General features: G+C 41.6%; 1 protein-coding gene across 6 annotated transcripts in view; it reads left to right on the forward strand.

Annotated features, from left to right (window-relative positions):
- Supt3h (SPT3 homolog, SAGA and STAGA complex component) overlaps positions 1-17719 on the forward strand; it is a 355460-nt gene that overhangs the window by 267667 nt on the left and 70074 nt on the right. For all 6 annotated transcript variants that reach the window (XR_008219946.1, XM_052745407.1, XM_052745406.1 and 3 more), the window contains 4 exons: positions 5589-5664; positions 9510-9622; positions 10706-10813; positions 14696-14863. Coding sequence is in view for 5 of the 6 variants with exons in the window: in XM_052745407.1 (XP_052601367.1) it covers positions 5589-5664; positions 9510-9622; positions 10706-10813; positions 14696-14863 (465 nt within the window). In the remaining variant the exon portion in view is untranslated. The remainder of the gene's footprint in view (positions 1-5588; positions 5665-9509; positions 9623-10705; positions 10814-14695; positions 14864-17719) is intronic.

Here is a 17719-nt window from a genome sequence, read left to right on the forward strand (position 1 = left end):
TGAGGCAGAGCTGTGAACAGAGTCTATGAATGAAGGAGGGTCTTTCCATAAACCAGGGCCTGTTTTGTTTTGTTTTGTTTTTCTATAAAGTAGTTGTTCCCAGAATAGGCTGTGAGAGGAAAGACCTGTGGATAGAATCAGCCACCTAGTGCAAAAAGATGAGTGTTCTGTGAAGTGAAAGGGGAACTCTTGCCATGTGTCTAAGGGAGTCTCGCTTGATGTGGTAGGTAACCTACTCAGTTACAGACTGACGCAACAGGCAGAATGTGTGCAAGTGTACATGTGTGTGTATGTGTGTGCACGCACGTGCACTCACAAGTGCACAGGTGTGTGTGTGCACGTGCATGAGAGTGCACACACATACTTGAGTTCTGAGGTTTCTCTGCAGCTCCTGAGACAAACATGCCTGCCTGTCAGACATTACCTTACAAACTGGTATAGGAGGCGTTTCTTCAGTATTGGGCGTGCTTACTGCTGTGCCCTTCTGCACATATATAGTGAACACACAGATTGACACCCAGATTGTCCCATGTGTTGTCGTGTTCAATACTACCACCAGCCACTCCATTTGGGGTTTTCAAGTTCGTCATCTGGTTCTGATCCAGTGTAAGGGGGATTACCATGAACATCATACTTTTCCATTCAGAAGGGGCTTCACTTTCAGTTGTGAAGGTTCTAAGAGTAATCAAAATAAGAGTTTTTTAAAATGTATGTTTTTGAGAAAGAAACAACAACAGATAAACTTTTATTTGGGTTTGAAAGTTATGTTCTGTGATTCTGAGTTATTCAAGAAAAATAGATGTCATGTGTGTTGAGAAGCTTCCAGGAGGTATGACAGCACATAGCGTCTGTAACCTTTGAGCATGCTTCAGTGAAAGCACAAGGAGAACATGAATAGAGCTGTGTGCCACATAAGTCCCCCAGATGCTGTAGGCTGTGGCAAGCAGTGACTGTTGCTGCTAAAGGTGCTTTTCAAAGGCAACCTGCCACTGAAGTACTGAGAGTCTGTGATGTTCAAGATACTGGGGGAAAAAATTCTACATAGTACCGCTTGGATGCAGATATTTGCTTTCCTCTTTTCACTTAGGTAGGATCCAGAAAATGACCCCATCTGGCATGGGAATCTGCCTTCAGTTTATCATACGATAAACTGGATGGGCTGTAACTTCTTGGTAGTGAAATGGGTGGCTACTAACATAACCATTCCCTATTACCATATACATACATTATATCTGTGTGTGTGTGTGTGTGTGTGTGTGTGTGTGTGTGTGTGTGTGTGTGTGTGTGTGTAAAATCAGATGCTTAGAAGACTCTAGCAATAGTAACTTGAAAAGCAGTGCTTTTCAAATAGGCTCTTATTTTGTTGTATAATAATACCACAAGCTTTAATTGGAGGAAAAGTATGTTGTACACTTTTCTGAATGTTGGAGATCTGAATGTTGTTTGATACCCAAGGAAATTGGGCCGTATGTGGAACTGGCCTTGAGGATACAGAGCTTGAGTCATCTGCAGATGGCCTTGTGCTCATGTGGCTATCTGAGCTAAAAAGAGCATTGTGTAACATGAGCATGCCCATGTGGAGAAATGGTAATCTAAGCCAGCGACCATTGTTCATCGATGCTCGCTTCGGGGGGTTTGTGCTTCTAATATTCTAAAAACATGAAGGTTTGCTTTGCTTTGCTTTGGTAAGGACTGGGTAGTTGCTTCCTTAGTTTTTTGAGAGAGGATCTTACACTACTCAAATTTGTGATCCTCCTGCCTCAGCCTCACAAGCACTGGGATCACAGGCATGTGTGAGCATACCCAGGCAAAACAGGCTTTTTTTAAATTCCACTTTCATGATCATATTGAATGATCAGTTAAACTTGCGAACTCCCTTTTAGAGAGACACTTTGCAAATTAAGCTTGCAGTTTAACGTTTTGTTCAGAAGAAGCCACAACATGAAGGGAGCACACTTCCTGCCGTGGTTCTTTCTCACAGTGCACAAAGGTCCCTTTCTGGGAAACCTGTGCGCCTGAATCGGCTCTTAGGAGCCTAACTTCACCTCCAGCTGTGTCTCTCTTGACTTCACTTTTTATCTCAGAGGTTGTGTTTTCTGTGTAGAGAAGACATTGTCATTAAACCACGTCATTGTACAAAGCTGGGGAGTTCTTTCCCAGGCGGTATTCAGTACCCAGGTTAGAAAGGCCCATCAGTGTTCACGGTAGAATGTACTGGCATCCGAAGGGAAGCAGCGGGGAGTGGAATTAGGGCACCACGGAAGACAGGAGCCGTGAGTATTTAATATCTAGACAGTCTCTTGATTCTTTTAAGTAAAACTTCATTTTCAAATCTTCTTACTCTGACTAGAATTCATACAATTTGGTCATAATTCTTAAAACTCCTGGTCATAGATCATCCCACAAGGACATTGGAGTAAAAAATGTAGTATAGTCTAGAATAAGCTTTTGTAATATAAATACACAGGCTTCGGGCAAATGGCATCTCTTCTAACCTCCATTTCCTTATCTTTAAAATGAAGAGTCTTGAAAAAGATGCACTTTAAGCTGCCAGTAGCTCTAACACACCATGCCAATAAATCTTTACTGCAATCAGCCACCCTGCACTGAATGTTTGCTGTGTGCTAGGCACAGGGTAAATGGCTTCCTGTGAGTGCCCTAGGGCCAGCTTCCTGATGCTGCTCAGATCAAAGGGTGCTGCTTCTGTGCTAAAGGAACTGAAAGGAACTGAGAGGAACAGCACAAAAGGAAGAGGCACTGGCGAGGGTGTCCAGGGCGTTGGAAAGCAGAGGAGCTAGCTGTCATAAACATAAGCCAGCCCTTCACGTGTCGTGAGTCTCTTTAAAGTGGCCTCAGATGATAGGCCTTGCAGGACAAAGTCTCCCAACTGCCACACACTTCATTTAATTAAAGCTGGCCACCCTGGCAACCTTAATCTCTCAGGACAAGTTCTCCTCACTTTAAAAGGCTAAAACTCCTAATTGCAGACACACCAACTATCTTAGTATGTATACCGAAGCCAGATCTTGATTGCCCAACTCAGTAGAAGAAAGGTATTAGAAGTTCCTTTAAGACAGCTGTGTCTTTGTCTAAGTCTTTCCGTCTAGTCCTGTGTTGGGGGAATGTGGGGGCTGCTTTCAGGGTAGCAGGCAGATAGTGTGGGAGTCATAGCTACTGAGAGCTGGCTATATTACCTGCCCTGTGGAGTAAAATGGTGGCATTGGGTCATTGCTTATTTACTATGTGTCAGGTATTTTTCTAGGATCAGATATTCAGACCTAGAGGTTCTCATTATAATCGCATGGCACACACACACACACACACACACACACACACACACACACACTCCTGAGAGGTTCTCACTATAATCATACAAACACACATGCACAATCTACATACATACATAAGAATGATGCAGGGTTATCAGTGTGTAGATTCTGTTTTTTGAGACAGGGTTTCTCTGTGTAACAGCCCTGGCTGTCCTGGAACTCACTCTGTTCACCAGGCTGGCCTCGAACTCACAGAGATCCTCCTTCCTCTGCCTCCCCAGTGCTGGGATTAAAGGTGTGCGCCACCAGGCAGGGATTTCTTAAATGAACACATCAGTAACCCACTGGCCTTGTTCAGAACCAACCTAAACACTCCCTAGTTTGCTTTTGATTTTCCGTCGGCAAATAGTTATTGAGTCATATCAGCCACATTAAAACAAGAGGCCAGTGGCTAGGGGGATGGCTCATTTGGTAGATTACTGCCACCCAAGCCTGAGGACCTTCGTTCAAATCAAGTACAACGCTGGACCTGGTGGCCTGTGCCAGTAATTCCAGCAAGGGCAGGATGGAAGGGTGGGAGACAGCAACAGGCAAACCCTGGAAGCTCCTGGGCAAGCCAACCTGGACTGTGTGAGGAAGGTCCCAGGGATGCTGTCCAAAACTAAAGAGGGAAGATGCCTGAGGACCAACACCCAAAGCTGTTGGCTATACACGAATAAATAGGTAGATATGAGGAACTAAATCACCTGTAGGCGTGTGTGTGTGTGCGCGCGCGCGCGTGCGTGCGTGCGTGGGTACGCGCTCGCATACTACCTGTGTATAATATTTGCTTGTGTATGCTCAGAAGTGACACTTGAGCCAAGCAGGTAGATAATCAAGAGAAGTCTGGATTTGTGTTCACATGTTTGTGAGGCTATTTAGTTGGAGGGAAAGGAAGGAAAGGAAGAAAGGAGGCGGGAAGTCAGGAGGGGAAGAAGGAGTCAAGAAGAACAACGCTCTCAAGGAACTCCACCCCTAGGTGGTCACTTTTTCCTCACTCCACCTCTTCTGTCTTTTCTGTGCTGAACAGTACATCCGGTAACAAACCTGTGTACTGATTATTCAGCTCAAATCAGACAAGAAAAAAAAAAGTAATGTGGCCATTACAAACATCATTCTTGAGTGCACCCACAGCTATGAGAAAGAACATTTGCAGAAAGTCCTTCCACTGCAGAAAAAAATGTAAATCTCAGGGAATTTTTTCCCTTTACTGGTCAAACGTCCCTTCCAAGAAGCACCAGGCTGCCTCGTCCCAACCTGCTTCCCTTCCCAAGGAAGCGGAAGCGGTCGTAGCCTTTGCCACCAAACCATGGGTGAAGTATAATTATGCTACCTCTGTGAGACAGTGTAGGAGCAAACATTTGCTGGACTGAATCAAAAAAGCCACGAATGCAGCCAGCCCAAGCTGTGAATCATCCAGAGACTCCGATTAAAGGAGTTGTGTTGTGTTTACCTTTCTCCTTATTTTCTTTGTAATCGAGAAGATTGACTTTGTTAACTCTGGCACTGTGTTCTGAGGGGATCTGTGGAGTTGAGGCCTTGACTCCTGGTTTAGGGTTGCCACATCACAACTGTAAAGCAGATGGACGAGGAGAGTTCCTAATGGTTGATGTCCGCTCTGCCCTCCCCGCACAGCCTGCTTTTGTTCTGAAAGGACGGGATAAACAGAAGACCGTCTGTGTACTGGCTCAGGAATCAAGTCCGTGAGCTTTAGCTTCAATAACAAAGGAGCAGGAATTACTGTAAGCTTCATTTCCAAAAGAACGACACTTACAACTGCTATTTTTTACTTCGTAATCTATGTCTTTTATTTTCAATTGTGTGTGTGTGTGTGTGTGTGTGTGTGTGTGTGTGTGTGTGTGTATACACGCGAGTGCGTGTGCATGAATACAGTGCCAATGGAAACCAGAAGAGTGCCTCAGATCCTTGGTAGCTGGAGTTACAGGTGGTTGTGAGCCACCAGATGTGTGTGCTGGGAACCAAACGGAGGTCCTCCGGAAGAGCAGTACACTCTCTGCCATGGAGGCACGGCTCCAGCCCCAGTTCAGCTCTGAGTGCTTGTCATGGTTGTGCAGAATAGTACATGTCTGTCACCGTCCAGTCTTAACTGCTTTCTTACATGTCCGTCACCATCCATAACTGCTTTCTTAGATTAAGGTGTGGAGCGTGGTAAATGAAGCCTAAGTTTCTACTCTGGGAATTAATGTTAAGAGTCTGTTTTCTTTAAAAACTTGTTTTTGTTATTATTATTTATTATTGTTAATTTTTTTTGTCCATTAGAGAGCAGAAAGACAGACTCGAACTATGGATTCAGCTCAATATGCAGAATTCTGTGAAAGCCGACAGCTAAGTTTCTGTGAGTACACATTTAACTGCACTCAAGGGTGTGTGAGGGGGGAACTGTGTTACAGATACCCCAGACAGTGACATGCATGCTCTCTGTTCTGTAGAAACCGGTGTCTTCAATACATGATGCGTCCTTAAAATTGTTACAGAAACGGCATCTGCCCTGGGGGAGCCTGAAGATTGTGCTCTGTTCTACTGTTTGTTGTACAATCAATCGTGTTAGGAGATTTGAGAGCATGTGCATACACAGACAGCCATGAAATTATTCATACGACCTCTAATCAGAACAGCTACTTTTTTCTTACTATTCTTACTTCGGTTTCTTGTTTCTTAGTCATGTTTACTGAAGTACAGTATTGCTGACCATACTTGTCCATAGTGAACATTAATAGTCATGACATTTAGAAGCTCCCAATATTAATTATAAACCCCAACCTCCCCTTTATGCACACTCATGTTACCACAAAGTAACATCTCAGTAGTGTGTTTCATTTTGTCCTTAACCTCCTGCTGGAACATGCAGTAAGTGCTGACCAGAGCTGTGAGTCAGTGCTCTAGCCACAGGAGTGACAGCAGGAAAGTCGGTGCCTTCCCGTCACTGGACGGCAGTCCCGAAAGTGCTGAAGACCCTAACAGTGGGTTAGATTGTCTCCCCACAGCCCAGCAGTGACTAAGGTTCTTAGGAAAGGTCAGAGAGAAAGTGTGATGAAAAGTCCATTTACAAATATGACCAAGTTGCTCATGACCCTCCTCTGAGAAGTTACAGAAATGATGATGTCTGTAAATGAAAAGCGATTGTGTGGTCACGATAACCAGTACTTGATTTGGAAAAAGAAAATGAGAGCAGCATTTCAGATCATGAAGTGCAAATAGATGACACATTTCAAGCAGCACTGCCCCATGCACATCAGTAAAATATGAGAAAACATGGTTGGGAAGATGTGTTTTCCTAACAAAATGTATTTTCCAATCTGACTAACAACTTGGCATCAGACATCTGTGAAGCATTAAGTAAATGACACTTCAGATCATGGCAATTTCAGCAAATGAGAGGGTTTTGTATGGTAATTTTTGGGTTTAAATACGGCATTCAAGTATTTTATAAGCATAAATCTCCAGCTCATAAAGTAGCATTTAGTGCAGTTGAACTATTTTTTAAGTCATATTTTAGACTGACTTCACAAGAAGTGGAGTGCTGCCGCACACTGAACTGATGGCCTTAGTCTGGTCACACATCTCTCATTGGGAATTAGATTTTGTTATTTCTTTTCTGTCAGTGTATTGAGCACAAAAAACTATAGCAGATGAAATTTAATATTTCTCCTTCTGATAAAATTACAGATTAAGCAATATATTATGCATAATTTTCTTTCTGTAGAGAGAAAGGATTTTGACATTAAAAATATTTGCTCGTATAGTATCCATGGGAGCTTCATTATGAGCCCTGGGTGGAAGAACCTGTCTTCTATGACAGAAATACCAAAGCTGAGAAAGCTCGTCCAGCACATCCAGAAGCCAGCCCTGCGCAGAGGGCACTGAGCACCTTGCAGTCTTCTGATGAATTACCAGGACATGGGAACCGTGACCTGCCATGTGCCTTCTTAAGTTTCTGTTCATGGCAGTCCCTGGGATCACATACACACTGTGGCACATGTACACATGACTCCCATACCCCACACAGACAGCTATTAAAATGTTATAAAGACTGGACCCCAGAATTTCACTAAAGAAATATATTTTTGTTGGACACCGGTAGCACATGCCTTTTATCCTAGCACTCAGGAGGCAGAGGCAAGAGGATCTCTGAATTCGAGGCCAGCCTGATCTACAAAGTTAGTTCCAGGACAGCCAAGGCTATTACACACACACACACACACACACACACACACACACACACACACACACACACACAAAGTCTCAAAAAACCAAACAAACAAGATATGTGTGTGTATGATTAAATATATTTATATATATTATTAAATATACATATTTGATCATTTTTGAATTTGTTATAGAAATAGATGTGGTAAGTATGTTAGCACCAGGTATTTTATTTTCTGGGAATACAGTGGGTACTTAGATTTTTATATTCTGAGTCTTACAAAGACACTGCTAATTCTCTCACCCAGGGTGGAGATGTGGCTGAAAACTAATAATGATCCTTTTCTTATCTTAAAAATCAATTGCTTAGAGCAGTCTTGTGTGCTTCTGTGTTCCTGAGGAAAGGGGGATAAGGTCCATGTTACCGATCTTCCGGATAGCTGCCTCTTAACTTGGACTTCAGCAGTATTCCACAGATGTTGAACAAGCTCTGTGAGTCACTGCAGCTTGCTGAGTAGATGGAATGTTGCCTGTCAGAGTATGTGAAGACTGGTTACTGTAGAGAGACAGCTTTAAGGGGATTATCATAACTCTACCACATTTGACAGCTTTGGACATGTGCTTCCATAGTAGGACCTCATGTCTTCTGTGATTTATTTAAAGGAAACTCCTGTATGTGGAATGCATGAGATTCTGACTAGAGCCAAACAGCATGCTTTGAGTTGAGACTTCTACAGACCAGGAAGGCCAGATTAGTCAAAAGGATAATCAGTGGGGTTTTTTTAAGATTCCCTTACAGATTTGATAAATTTTTACTACCCACCTTTTCTCTCTAAATTACTAGATAAATTAGTAATGTCTATGGAAGGCTCTGTGTTAAATTCAGCTCTGCTTAGTACTGGGACAATTGCAATGTTGGGATTTGTTTGTTTGGGGGTTTTGTTTTGTTTTGTTGTTTGGTTTTAGTTTTTCAAGACAAAGTTTCTCTGTGTAGCCTTGGCTGTCCTGAAATTCACTCTGTAGACGAGACTGGCCTCGAACTCAGAGGTCCTCCTGCCTCTGCCTCCCGAGTGCTGGGATTAAAGGCATACAACACCACCAGGCCAATTATAGGTATTTAATGAAAGGTCTGTGTACTGCTTGTTTCCATATCTACATGATACAATTAGATATCCAGGAACTTCAGACATTTTCTCTGCCAACAACAAAGAACTATGGTCTGAGAAATCCATGCATATATGAAATATGTATGGTTAGTTCCATAAATGATATGAGAAGTCTGCCTTTGGCCCAGATGGTCAGGATTGCTGTGAATGAAGAGGAATGATAGGAGAGCAGACAGGAATCCAAGGGACTAGACTCAAGACCAGCTCAGTTTTGTGGCCGTGAGGGCAGGTTGCAGTAAGTTTGGTTTGGAGAGTCAGGCCTAAGAATTTTAACATCTCTGTAGTCAGCAAAGACATAAGTACAGGTTATCTCAGGCCAGCAATGGTTTGTTTCATTTTCAATTCACAATTTTGAGCCTCTTTTAGTAGTAGGCACATTTTGAGGATTGGAAATGCAGTTTCTTTCTCTGTATTTCTTCATAACAGCTTTTTCTTCCAGAATTTTATTTCCCCAAGAATAAAGTTGCATGGAGAAAGCAGCTTTTCTGTGATAATAACTAAGACTCTGGCCAATGGTAACATACTGTAGAGCACTATGAGCAATACAGTGGAGAAAAGGTGTATCATGTTCTCCACCATCGAGAGACCTGAGGTGAGAAAGTGTGATGTACCAGGCCATCCACCCTAGAGAGATCCAAGTGCCTGAGGGACTTTGGCAACCAGGGTACTCCTTCTTAACCAAGGTTTCCAACTTGGATTTCTTGAGACTAAAAAAATGTAGATGCTAAGAGAGCTTTCCCAAACATTGTTTCTATGAATGTTATTTCTTCTATGCAGTTTCAGGAGAAATATTTCCAATTTCTGACAGTCATGTGAGGGTTAAAGCACATTAAAAAGTAAAACTTTTCACTTTTGTTTTAATTAATAGCCAAAAAAGCTTCCAAATTTCGAGATTGGCTGGACTGTGGCAGCATGGAGATAAAGCCCAATGTTATAGCTATGGAAATTCTGGCATATTTAGCGTATGAAACAGTAGCACAGGTAAGAGTCTGAACTGTCAATCCAACTACTCCTGCTGATTTCTCCTCCCTGGGTTCATGGTCAGTTCTTTATTCCACCTGCTACTGGAATAAGAACAGCATAATTTTTCTTCTGAAACACATCATATTCTAGAATTTAGCTCGATTATGTTTCTTTGTATCACTAGTTCTCGGGGCTGTAAGGTTTTGTTTTGCTGTTATTTTGTTTTTTAAAAAATACTGTTTCTAGACCTGCACAGACTTTCTAGTCTGCATTTCAGCTCACATGCCCCACCCCTACCTGAGGAGCTTTTGACAATGATGACTTCTAAGGGAGGGAGAACCAGTTTTCTTTAAGGTTGTGTCTCCAGTTGGGTTAACATGCTCCAGTGGGTGGCCCTGCCCCTAGGAGTATATAGTCAGCACAAATTGAGCTGGGGTTATTAAAACCAAAAAGAAGAGGAGGATGGGGGTCGATCTGGGAGGAATTAGAAGAGCTGGGAGTGAATATGAGCTAAATACATTGTTGGCATGTATGAAATTCTTGATGAGTTAACAAAAAAAATGTACTTAAAATGTCTGTTCCTTCAACTGTATCCTAACTATATATGGAATGCCCAATTTTTCTCAGTGTTGAAGTCTTACATCCTCAACAGACTTGTTTAAGAGCTTGTTTCTGATCTTTGAAACAAGTGACTGTCAAAGTCTGTGACTGTTTTATCTCTGGAGATATGTGGGTGTAGGATCATGGCATTCCAGGTGTGGTCCCCTGGGTATGGTGTCCAGGCCACAGGATCAGCCTCTTGTTAGCCTGTTTTGGGAATGGAAACCCCTAGACTAGCCTGGAGTCCCAGAGCTGACAGTCCAGAAATGCCTATTTAAAATATTCCCTTGTTGATAACAAAATGAAGTTAGAAAATCAAACATGTCATTTGTGATTGTGAATTGGTTCAGTCACCAGTCAGTGAGAGGCTGTGCGCCATGTCCAAAATGGATGGCTGTATTAATATCAATAACGTTCTGAATGTGTTGCTGGTTGCCTTTTCTGTGGCATTAATGGTTCTTTCCAGCTGTGTCACTTCATATATGTTGCTCTGTTCTTCAGTTAGTGGATCTGGCTCTTCTCGTGAGGCAGGATATGGTATCCAAGGCAGGGGATCCCTTCAACCATGCCATCTCCGCAACCTTCATTCAGTACCACAGCTCTGCTGAGGTGAGTAGCAGAGCGTCCGAGGGGAACACATCTGTGTGTTTGTTGTCTGTCTACATTAGTTCTCCTTTGGAAAACATTGTAAAGGAGTGCGTAGCCTTTGCTTAGAGAATCTTAATACGCTGACCATTTGCACAAATACTAATTGACCATTCGTTATGCCAAGCCCTGAGGACCTACTTGTTGTGATGACTTTTCACCCTTTGGTCCCATTTTGTTTTTTAAAGAATACTGTTTTTCTTTAAAGAATAAATTAAATTAAATAATTAAATTGAATAAATTAAAAAAGAATTCTTTTTAAAGAATACTTGTCTTTCCTAGCCCTTCCGTGACAGACAGCTGGTTGCAGAACCTGTCCCACTTTGAGATTTGTGAAGTGAATAACTGGTCTATATAATTACATGATGATGGAGAAAACTATTTCTTTGTAGCTCAAATGATGAGAGTTGAGTTTGGGCTATAGATCAATGGTACAATTTTTGCTTAGCATGCAAGAAATCAAGAGACCCTGGAGTGAGCTGGAGGGGGGCTTATTATCATGTAATAATTCCTAACATTTGTTCATAGCCTTCCATTTCATTTACTGATTTATGTCAACAGTAATTTATATTGACATGGCTCCATTTATCCTCAGTTTGAATATCAGCACCTCTTGTCTAACCTGGGTTGTGCTGCTAGGACCTCTTCTGTAGGAGCTGGGAAGCCTCCGCATGTGTGACCTTTTGCATAACAGTGCACCCCTTCAGTTTCTAAAATACTCTCTGCTAGCACGATGTGCCTGAAAACCAGAAATGAAACAGAACATGTTGAATACATTTGTCAGTATTAGAGTTTGTTAATAACAAAAACAGCAGTATCATATTGTTCACTCTAATAACCATAGAGAGGAATGAAGACAGATTAGGTTCACATCTGATTCTGTACTTATAAAGTGAGTTTAGATCAAGCTGGCTGGAATGCATAACCTGAACACAGCAAAGCCCACTTAATAACACACATCTACTTCCTGTTACTATCTGTGGATGAGAATGGTATAGTTTTTGAGAAAAGCTATAAATCCCATTCCAGGTACACATTTTTTAGGGTAATTTGGGTTGTTCAGAGAGCACCTGAAGGCATTCTATTAGTCTGTGAACTCACCATGGACCCCAAGTTACATATGCTTCCCTACAATGGGTAGAACATATACCGTGATATCTGCTCATGTAGCATCTTAGTAACAAGCCAGAAGTCAACTCAACTTTTCTTCATAGCCCTTGGAGAATCAGATTGGCTTGAAATCCAAGTAGGGATTGAAATGTTTATGCCCATTAAAAAGGTCATACATCATTATCAGTCACCATGCTTTAAAAGTTCCTAAAGCTTACTTAGTTGATTAAACACTCTTTATTTTCTTTATGTTTCAAACCCCAATTATGATGTCAAAGAGCGCCCTTTGCAATGTCTTTGATGCTTTATGAGTATGTGTATAGTGTGCTTTCCATTAACATCAGACAAATTTGTTGTAACATTTCTAATTGAGGAAATTTACTGTGAACATAACAACCTAGTTTTCCCTTAGCATTCAAGTGATTACTTGCAAGTCTCAGAAAACACCCCCAACATCCCCATCCCTCTTCCTTGGTTCTCCAGGGTGGCCGAGCCGCCCTGGGCAGCTACTCAGTAACCACAGGCGCTTTTCCCAGCTGAAGAGCAGTTCAAAAAAATGTCCTATGTGTACTGGGTTTCCTGGGCTCTCTGGGAGGTGGAAGCATGAGTCTCAGAGAGCATCCTGAGAGACTGTCAGTGTCGGCTTGAAGCTTTTTCCTGGCCTGACATCCACCTACTCTCCCCTGTGTCTGGTAGTCAAAGTAGACATTCATAAAGACTGTCTCCCTTCCTGCCCTTCATTATCTGATAAAACACATGCTAAGGCGGAATTCTCACTCATCAGCCTTGCAAATCAGCAGCCAACATGAAGGAGTGTGCCAAATATGGGCCAGAGAGGCATCTGGAGAATGATAGTGCCGGGTTCAGGGAGACTGCAGGATTTGTAAAACCAACAAGCAAATACGTAAACAAGCACAGAAGGCAAGTTAGTGTATCATACTGACTTCCAAATGAACCACCTAGAGAATTAAACTAAATCTCATGTGTGCATGCATGTGGACAGCAAAGTGTTGAAGGTATGGAAACTGGAGAGAAAGAACATTCTGGACCTCAGAGGCAGCAAAAGAACAATTGTACAAGGGATGGAAGTGGGTAACTCTGTTGAAACTAAAACTTCATTAAAGAGAACTAATAGGAAGTTCCATTTAAAAAAGAATTTAAAGCCTGGGATCCTATAGTGTTCCAGACTACTGCAAGTTATCAGACGGTCAGGGTCTTGGCTGAAGGATGATGAATGTGGAGATGTTTTTAAAGATCCGGACATCAGTGCCGATGTATTATAATCAGTCACCAGGCTGATTGGGTTTATCTTATCTGAGGGGGCATCATCCTTAAACACTAGCCACATAAGGAACCAATCTGGTTAAGCTTGGGTTCCTGACACTAGACTAGCAAATGTAATAGCAATGGTAATAGCTACATTTTCTAGATCTTTTTTCAGCATATGGTTTACACACATGTGGGCATAATCCCTTGGAGCTGTATAGATATTCCAGAATAGTTTTTTAAAAACCCGAAATCTGAAACAAAACTTACCCTAAGCATTTGGGGCAAAGAATACTCAACCAAAACTAGCTTTATTGTCTCTTGTTTGATGGTATCTCCAGACAGTGTGATCAGGGAAATACTGTTGAGACTGGTACCAGAATTTCAGCAAGGGGTCTGCAAAATCTAACATCATTTCTTTTACTATATTATAGAGAACGGTTGATCCACAGAGTGCATGGTTAGTATGATTTCTAACCATGAGGTCAGTGTGGGTACAACTATCTATGAAAATAACTTAGATATCTTGAATACCTGTAAATTTCTTAGAAGCCAGTATTGTTATATGACAAGAAAATGTGTTGTCCTGGCATTTCAGCACCATCCTGTTGGGAGCACAGAGGTCCTTGCATTCAGCACTCGGGAAACCAGGAATGCTGAACATAAATGTTGTCTCTTCAAAGGAAGAGATGTACAGCCGGTTTTCTTCTCAGATGGCTAGAAACGGAAGTGGTTAGTAGCCTAGGTGACCTCTTCACTATCTGTAGGGCCAGGCCACACCTGTCCCTCTCCCCATTTATCTGCGAGTGCAAGAACCTCTGTTTCCTAACATCATTCTCCAGGATGCATCCACCCAGTGAGCGTGTGTGAAGAGGAGTTAAGGGGGCTGTGGAGGGACTCAGAAGCATGTCTGTGATAACTGGCTTTAAGAAGTTAGAGTAATTAACCATGGAGAAGAGGATGCTGAGAATATAATTCTTCAAATTTTTGAGATGAAATAAATAACAGGCTTGAAGTCCAAATAAATAAACGAGCAATATTAAGGAAGGAGAGAGGACACTGCATATAGAACAGACTGGAAGACTCAGTGATCCTAAAATGATGATTTTGAGCTGTGGGGAAATGCGGGTAGCCACTGACATACACAATGTCTAAAAGCCATCCAGTCTGAGGAGAGTTTAGAGAGTCCTTTGAAGACTTGTAAATTTAAAATACAAGCAAAAATTCCATAGTATCCAACAAAGTTAACAGGTTTTGTTAGAAGCAGTGGATGTAGAATTTTGATTTTTGTCTGAATGATTAGATTAAAAATTGTCATGACTAGAACTTTAGGGAAAAGACATCCATTTCTATGAAATAGATAAGAATCAATTTTTAAGCTATAAATGGTATTAAACACAAAAGGCAGTAAAGATAATCTATTGCCGGGAGATCTGGTCAGTTCATCTCAAAGCCAGTGTCTTTGTGCAGGGGTCCTGTTTGAAGTCCTGCCCAGACTCTCCTGAGAACACACCGCCTCCTACACCAACAGCGCCCTCTTCTGGATCCCAGCATTCCGGGAGAGCCACATCCGGATCCCTGGGGAATGGGAGTGCAGGACAAGACTCGACTAAAAGCAAGCAGAGAAAGAGGAAAAAGGTTGGTGGTTTTCGTTGTTGTTGTTGTTTGGTTTTATGTTTTGGTTTTTTTTCCTTCCTTTCTTTCTTTTTTGATAGAAAGTGGAGAGAAATATTTTGGGGTTGGGGGTTTTTGTGTGTGTGTGTATGTGTTTCTCACCGCTCAAAGCTTAAAAAGCAGCCAGCTTGTATGTACCCACAGTCAGTGACATCTAGTCAGTCTTGAAACAGGTTTTGTGTGCTGTTTACCACTCTCCAGGCAGTGGGACGGGGTGGGGTTGGGGGCGGGGATGGAGCCAATAAATGAGGCGGACTAGTCTCACGCAATAGCCAGCTTTATTCAATGCATCAGACAGTTTATATCTGAGAGTTAAGTAGAGTCACATGAGCAAAGTATATAATCACAAGGGCAAGCCACATGTGGTGGACAAACCACCCACGGCAAAACATGTTTTTCCATAGAGGCATATAAACAAACAATAGCCAGTTGTAATGAATAATCTGAAGTGAACTCACTCCTGTCCACTACACCTGGGAGGGGCATGAAAGCACAATCTAAGAACAATTCCATGTTTTTAAAGAAACAGAGGTCATAAGACTCTTGTCTTCGTTTCTTGGAGTTTTCTTACAAGCACTCAGCAATCCACTCATACACCTCCATTCTTGGACTGTGTTCCAACAGTGTGCATAAACAAGATACTGATATTTTTCTTTTATACAAGGAGAAGTTAGAGAATTCTAGTGTGAACACTTTACCTACAGTCTTGATTGGCATGCACTTGCCAGTCTGTAAATACAGTTGACATTTTACTGTGCCAACACTTGTTATAAACATCCGGTCATCCCTTTCCCCATCCTTCAGGTCCTCTCTCCCCTGCCCCATCTCTGTCTGCTGTTACCACTGGCTTTACTCGAACCCTTCTAATGGATGTTCACTGGTGGGGAATTATATGTGAAGGGAGAAGGTGGTAACGGTCTGTAAGAGTTCTCTATACATCCTAGGAAAAAGTCTGTGGCTGCGTGCTACTTGATACACACTGTCTCAGTTTGTGACTTACCTGTCGATCGGCTTAATGGTATCTTTTTAAAGATAGGCTTTCACTGTATAACCCATCCTGGCTTCATAATCCTCCTGCCTCAGCCTTTTAAGTGCTGAAATGACAGGTGTGTGCCACTACACCATCCCCTTAATAGTGTCTTTTAATGAACAGAAGGTGAATTTCTGATGAAGTTTAATTCATCTTTTTCCTGTTTCCAGGTCATGATGATATTCTCATTTCCTTCTGTAGGCTTTATGGCTTTAGATTTTCCATGTAGTTCTATCAATATGGGCAAATTAATTTATACAATATATTGGTAAGCCTAGGCCACATTCAGGGTTTCTTTTTTTTTAATTATGCATATGTGGGTTTTGCCTGCATGTATGTGTGTCCTATGCATGCAGTGTCCCCACAGGCCAGAAGAGGGTGACGGATCCCTAGGAACTGAAATTAGAGACCTTGTGAGCTGCTGTGTGGGTGCTGAGAATCCAACCTGGGTCCCTTAGAAGAGCATCCAGTGCTCTAACCACTGGGCAATCTCTGCACCCCCAACACACTCAGTTTCTAAAACACTTGGGTTTCTAGTCACTGCAGAACTATAGCAGCTTTGTTACAGTCAGATGGCTGTAAGTTATATAAGTCCAGATGGGTTTTTTCCCCAGGGCTTCCAGTTGTTCCACTGACTCATCTGTGAGGTTTTGTCGGTATTTCCCTGTCTTGAATACTGTAGTTTTACAGGAAAGCATAAAGCCAGGTAGGGTTACTTCTCAGCTTTGTTATTTCTCCAGATTGCTAGTGATGGTTTGTTTAGTTTCCATTTGTCTCAAACTTTCTGTTTTATTCCTGAAAGATATTTCAATACGGAGTTCTAGGTTGATAGTTCTATCTTTCAATATTTAAACTATGCCATTATACTGTTTTCTGACTTCCCTTGTTTTAAATTTTAAATCAACGTATGTATATCATTGTTTTCATGCGCTGCACACATCTCTGCATACTTTCCAAAGTATGTGAAAATGAGCTGTAATTAACCTCATAATTGTGCATACGTGAAATAATTCTTCATACATTTTAGAAATTTTTTCACTTGAATATTTAAACACACTTCTTTCTTTATCTTATTAAAACTATGAAATTTGGGGTATTTCACAGTCCAGGTCTTCCACTATATATCTGATCTCTCCTAAATTTTCCATTTTAAGATCATTAATTATTTCTCTTCATATATCCAAACACAACTTTCTATAGTCAATTGTGTGTGTATATTGTCATTTTGTCAGTGAAAACTTCAGTTATGGTGGCATAATTGTGCTATTTATTACACAGAAAAATAATGTATTCTCTCAGGGATATGGAACTATCAAATAAGAGGAACAAATTTCAAGAAACAGTTTGTACAGCAAATTGACTATGTTAAAGATTCTTGAATAATGTAAAATGTGAAAGTTACATGGTCACCAAAAAATAATAATAATAATAATGATAGTGAAGCAACATATTTGTTTAAGCTACATTTAACATTCCGTAATGTATGTTTCACTATATTATCTCATGTGATTAAAAACATACAGTGCCATTTCAGTAAAAACAGTGGATAAAATACAAATAAAATAAGTAAGCCTCCAATATACACTCCAAGCTTTGTATATTAGAAAGCAATAAAGTCTGGCATACCAAGTTGAGGCAGGTCCAAGCCCTTCTCTCCTGCATCAAGGCTGAGCAAGGTATCCCACCATAGGGAATGGGCTTCAACAAAGGCCAGTTCATGCACCAGGGATAAGTCCTATTCCCACTTCCAGGAGCCCCCAAACAGATCAAGCCACACAACTGTCACCCAC

This window comes from Peromyscus californicus, unplaced genomic scaffold, assembly GCF_007827085.1.
Source record: "Peromyscus californicus insignis strain IS unplaced genomic scaffold, ASM782708v3 Scaffold_19__1_contigs__length_69161282, whole genome shotgun sequence".
NCBI classification, from domain to species: domain Eukaryota; kingdom Metazoa; phylum Chordata; class Mammalia; order Rodentia; family Cricetidae; genus Peromyscus; species Peromyscus californicus.